Source organism: Oryzias melastigma, linkage group LG5, assembly GCF_002922805.2.
Source record: "Oryzias melastigma strain HK-1 linkage group LG5, ASM292280v2, whole genome shotgun sequence".
Classification (NCBI taxonomy): Eukaryota; Metazoa; Chordata; class Actinopteri; order Beloniformes; family Adrianichthyidae; genus Oryzias; species Oryzias melastigma.
In genome coordinates, this window is record NC_050516.1 from 5321330 (window position 1) to 5327329 (window position 6000).

At 42.8% G+C, this 6000-nt stretch overlaps 1 protein-coding gene across 1 annotated transcript in view; it reads right to left on the minus strand.

Annotated features, from left to right (window-relative positions):
* LOC112144626 (condensin-2 complex subunit D3) overlaps window positions 1-3655 on the minus strand; it is a gene marked incomplete at its 5' end in the record, with an annotated part of 44311 nt that extends 40656 nt beyond the window's left edge. Inside the window, 2 exon segments of the mRNA XM_024269252.1 lie at window positions 1101-1139; window positions 3403-3655. Coding sequence (XP_024125020.1) covers window positions 1101-1139; window positions 3403-3655 — 292 coding nt within the window.
* Window positions 3656-6000: the final 2345 nt, after the last annotated feature.

Genomic DNA, 6000 nt, shown 5'->3' on the forward strand with positions numbered 1-6000 from the left:
ACTTGCTCTGCTCTATTCATCTTTGCCTAAAAAACCTGTATTATACATGGACAACCAAGTGGTCCTTAATACACTTAAGATTTGGTTTCATTTTAGACAGCGTTTTGGATGGGTGATAGCTTCCCCTTTGGGTCCTTTGAGCAAAAACCACCTATTTCCTCTATCTCTATTCGACCCTGTATTTAATATATGGCAAGACCAAGGTATTAAGCAATTTAAAGATGGTGTTTTTGCAAGCTTTATTAGTCTGGCCTCAAAGCATAATCTCCCTGGTACACACCTGCTTCGTTATTTTCAGATTCGTAATTTAATTTCAGTTTTCTTCCCCAATTTTCCCTCTTTTCCGCAAAATAAACCTTGGGAAGCCTTACTTTCACATTTTCCATTTAGAAGTGTTTGATTTAAAAAACATATTGTTTTATTCTTCCATTATGCTGTCAGTCACGCACCAAGATAAAGAGGGCCTGGGGGGTGGGGGGTCTGTTCCATTTACCTTATTTGATGTCATGCTGAATTTTGTAAAGACAAAAACAGTTAAATGCATCTCAAAGATGTATTATGTATGAATATGTCAATAAAATATTTTGGAAAAGAAAAAAAAAAAACAAAAGAAAACAGCGGAGGCCATCAACCAGGAGGCTGAGCATAGCAGGTCTTTGAGTTGTGCTGGTTTGTTTGGTTCTTGGTCCCTTCCCCCCCTTTATTTCCTCAGCAGTCTTACACTGCTGGGTTTTGGCCTTGGCAGTCTTGATTTACAGGCTTGCTTTGTTTCTTTTTGTTAGTTAAATCATATTAGGCAGCCTTAACAGGGAGCTACTGACTCCGACGGTCATTGTGGCTGGGTCAGTAGTCTCCCTGATTTATTTTCTGTTTGGCCAAGGTTCCCTTTGTTTTGAATTTCTGTTTTTGACAGCACACTAATCATTTCATTTTGTCTCTTCAAAGGACACAGTTTCTTTTTTTCTTGAATAAAACTGTTTGTCATATTCTTGGTGTCCAGCTTCATGCTATGGCTCCTTTTTTGTCTTCCCCCTAGACTGAGGCTGGTGTGCTTATTGGGACAGTAACAACAGTAAAGCAACAAAGAAAAACAAATGCACCTCCAGTGAGTTCACTGTCCAGTCCCGTCTGAGTCCCAGCTGAAAACAGAGGATAAAGAAAGGCTGATTTAGCCAAAGGATAAAGACAACAACAAAAAATGACCATGTTATTTCAGTTTGTCTAAGTGCTCTTTACAATGAACCAAAAACTATAAGAAAATGACCAAACTGTGAAAGCCACATGAAAAAAGCACTGCAAAGGTGTGGAAGCAAAACATTTCTTATTTGTAAGATAAATTTGTATGAGTCTGCCTTACCCTGCGCTTACACCGCCAGCATCACGGCTCCGTTGCGTGCGCCGTAGTCTTTTCGTAACATTAAAAGTGCGAGAGGAACTTCCACTGCAGGTGTTAACGTCCTGCGTCTGCGGACTGACCTCTGCGTCGCTGCGAATCCTTTTCGTTTGGTTCAAATTTTGACGGACGCCGCAGCTGATCGTCATCACTTTCTGTGAAGTTGGGGCGATTCACGTCTTAAACCGGAAACCACGCGAGCGAATTTAAAGTGCATGCGGTATATTTTCAAAATAAAACGAACTTTTCGCTGAATTCGCCGGTTTCAGCCATAGACTGTATATAAGAATTACTGGACTGAACAAGCCCCCCTACTTCCGTGTTCCATATAGGAAGTACCACTGGGTTATAAAAAGGCCAAAGTCCCATTGACTTACATTGAGAAACAGACAGTTATTTCTCAGTCATTTTATATGTCAGAATAATCATTCTTCCTCTGCTGCTTTCTGCTTAACTTCTTTTTTCTAATCCTAATTTTTTTTTTTAAAGTTTTTTTCCATTATCACAAGTTATTAGAGTTATAAATTGACCAATCAGATGGCTCAATAACCGTTTGTGGGTCTGACGTCGAACGTCTGGGGGGTTTGATTGACAGACGGGTAGCCAATGGGAGCAGACTTCATCAATGGGTCCGTGAAGACCTTTTAACACCTACTTTACAATTCAACAATGTACCAATCATTGTCCTACTGTTGTTTTCCTCAATGGAATGTACCGATGCAGCAGTTTAAAACAACAAGAGGAGCATGCTGTCGACATTTTTAGATGAGGATTTACTCTGTAGAAATAGATTTCACTCTGAGGTTATGTGATTTGGACTTTTTTGTTTGTTTAACGTTCGTTTGTCTTTTTTTCACTGTTTTGATTGTAGCTTATAAATTATAAATAGCATATATGAGCATAAAATCACCAACCAAAGTTTCGTCTTCGCCGCACTTTTCCAGCTTGCAGCCTGAATTAGACGCAGCCGTCTGAGGAGTGCGAGACAAACTTCAATGTATGTTGTTGTATTTTCAAACAGAGAAAAAGATCCATCTGTTCACTTGTTAGAATGGTTATTTATTTTAAATACCACTGAACGTGCTTCTCGCGTGCATCTGATCAGACTGTAACGTGCCAGCGCATTTGAAGTAACAAGCTGCAGCTGCAGCGCGCGGGGGGGTGGGGGTGGGTGTTCTGCAGCGGCATCACCCAAATGCTCCTTTTATCTGGACAAAATGGAATAAATGTAAGTAAATCCCAAAGGACTGCCGACAGAATCAAATGTTGGAATGGTTCTCCCTCAAAGGCTTGAACAATGACTTGTCACTGAAGATGGGTTGCAGACGTTTGCAACATGGCGATAGCCGTTTCAGGAAGTGACGGTAAAAGCGGTGGTCTACTTTCACGAGGAGTGGAGGTAATGCATTTCCAATGGGGGACCTCATGGCTCGATTAGTCCATTATTTTTACAGTCAATGTTTTCAGCGTGTCGTAAACATTACGTAATTTTCGGGTTACTCAAAGTGTGTTGCAGCACAGCGTTGTCAGTCATAACCATGGACAACGAGAAGCTGATCATAGAGATCCAGCACTACTCTGTCTGGGCTGAGCTTTCACAGGCTGTAGCTGGAGCAGCAGCCAGTGTAAGCCATCGGCTGTAGCTAGTCCACTCCCGCGACGCAACGAAGCCTTGACGCTAGCGGTGTAAGCCCGGGGATAGAGGTTCAATACAATTAGGTAATAAGGAAGATTTTCGTAATATTGATGAATACTAAATAAACTCCAAATATCGTCAATACATTGTGTTATTCTCCTTTGCGTTCAGACAGTGAACACCTCAAGTAAATTCATGGAAGAACTGTTAATGTTAATTCTTAATAAATCCCCTTTGCCTCCATTTATTTAAACTTTTTTTTCCTGGATTTTATTCTGCTAGAGGATGAGTCACTAATAAAACAATACTTTTAATTCAAAGCGTCCAGGTTTCTTATTCTAGATTATACTGCTGATTGTAAGAATGCTCTTACTGGTAGAAAAGAGGTTGTGGACGGCCCTGGTGACATTGAGTGAGGGCAGTTCTAAACACTGAGCCAGGCAAGAAAGGGCGTGGCCTTGGACGGTGGGAGAGTCATCCATCCTTCGAGCAAACAGCAGATCCTGGATCAAAAACTTCTGTGGCAGAAAGGTGGCGAGCTCCGGATCCTGACACTCCTCCAGCCTTCTCTCTGGCTGCTCCAGCAAAGCCATGACCACATCCACGGAGAACAGTCGGTGGACCATCTACAGACAGCAGAAGGAGAAGTGAGCACTGACGGCAGCTGGTAATGAAGCCAGGCTGATGTGAAAAGCCCCACTCCAGCAATCTTTTTGACCTGTTGTAAGACCATTCCCAGTGGTCTTTTCATTGTGATTATGCCATTTTTCAGGCAAGAAAAAAGTAATTTTGGAGGACATAGTTTCTGCAGGAGTGGCAGTAGTTCATTAGTTGTGGGCGGGACCAGTGAAGTAGACTGACCTCACCCCTTTCTCCTCCCATTACTGAGAGCTAGTGAAGGTCTGGAAACACTGACGGCTCACGTGTCGGTGTGCATATAGGAAAAGTCACATGACTGATACAGCTACAAACTGTTTTTAGGAAGTGCATCAACCAGCAGTATTGCCAGATTTGGTGGTTTTCCACCCAGCTGGGCAGGTTTGATATTGATATTGTGGGTAAAATTCACCATGGGTAGGTTTGGCGTCAATTTGAAAGGTTTTATTTAGTTGTATTATGAGTCTAAACAATCTTTAATCTAGAAGAAATCTTTCATTTTGAATGACCGGATCCTCTCTGTTACATTACTGTGATTTACCAGCTCAGTGGCCTTGTGGTAGAGTGTCCGCCCTGAGATTGGAAGGTCGTGGGTTCAAATCCCGGCCGAGTCATACCAAAGACTCTAAAAATGGGACCCAGTGCCTCCCTGCTTGGCACTCAGCACTTAGGAGTTGGACTGGGGGGTTAAACCACCAAATGGTTCCCGAGCGCGGCTGTGTCTGCAGCTCACCGCTCCCCCAGGGGATGGGTCAAATGCGGAGAACAAATTTCACACACCTAGGTGCGTGACAAATAGTGGGACTTTAACTTTAACTTTAACTTGGGTGCTAAATCAGTCCAGTGGTTTAGTTTAACAGAGCAGGACAATCTTTTTTGATGCCTCTGATGAGCGCCCAGCTTCCAGCTGTTGACAGATTCTTGCACTCACTCAGCCCCGTTTTCCCTGCTCAAATGATGTTTTATTGTACTGAATATTTCCAAAAGGTATTAAACGTGGTGTTATAATTAAGTTTGTGGAATAGTGTATTAATATTTTTAATAGTTTTAGGCTTTTTGCCTCCCCCTTTCCTCTCTGACTCCTATTTTAAATTAATCATTTTATGTCTTTTAGGATAAATGTTGCATTTGTTCAGCAGGATGATGTACTTAAATGAAATAGCTTCCTCAATGCTGAGGCAATATAGAGTGACGCGTGAGAATGCAGAAGCCACAACAGCTATGTCAAATATTTTTGAGTATACTACACTTGTTTATTTCCTCAGTATATAAATTGTAGTTGTATGTAGTTAAGCAGTTACAGTGCCACCTACAGGACAACAATCATTTTGAAGATTTTCAGTCAGGGTTCAGACCTCACCATAGCACTGAAACTGCACTGGTCAGAGTTACTAATGACTTGCTATTGGCTTCAGAAAAGGGACTAATCTCTATTCTGGTCCTGTTAGACCTCAGCACAGCCTTAGATACCATCGACCACAGCATCTTACTCCAGAGACTAGAGCATGACATAGGGATCAGGGGATCTGCCCTCCAGTGGTTTGAATCATATTTATCTGATAGATACCAGTTTGTTAATGTAAATGGACAGTCCTCTCATTGTACTCCAGTTAGCTACGGAGTCTCTAGAATTTCTAAAAGTACAGTTGGAGGTAGAGCCTTCTGCCTCCAAGCCCCTGTGTTATGGAATAAGCTCCCAGCTCATGTCACAGAGGTTAGCACAGTGTCTACATTCAAATTAGGCTTAAAACATTCCTCTTTGGACAGGCCTATTGCCAGGCTAGCTAGTAATCATAGAATATTTAAGATACTGCTCCACTTCTATAATGAAGTTTGGGGGAATAATTAAAATTTACATATTTCTCCAATATCCTCAGAACCCCTTCATGAGACACAAAAACAGAAATCCTGTTACGTCAGCCTGGGCTCTGAAACTCAGTCCCTCAATAGAGGCTGGACTTTCTGTGGAGTTGCCCATGGTGAGAGGCGGTGGACCGGGGTGGGCTTGCTCATGAGCCCCCAGCTAAGCCGCCAAGTGTTGGAGTTCACACCGGTGGACGAGAGGGTCGTGTCCCTTTGCTTTTGGGTGGGGGACAGGTCTCTGACTGTAGTTTTGGCGTACCCGGCCTTCTTGGTGTCTCTTGAAGAGGTACTGGAAAGTACCCATACAGGGGACTCCGTCATCCTCCTGGGGGACTTCAATGCCCACGTAGGCAATGACAGTGACACCTGGAGGGGCGTGATTGGTAGGAATGGCCTCCCTGACCTGAACCTGAGCGGTGTTTTGTTGTTGGACTTCTGTGCACACCATAGT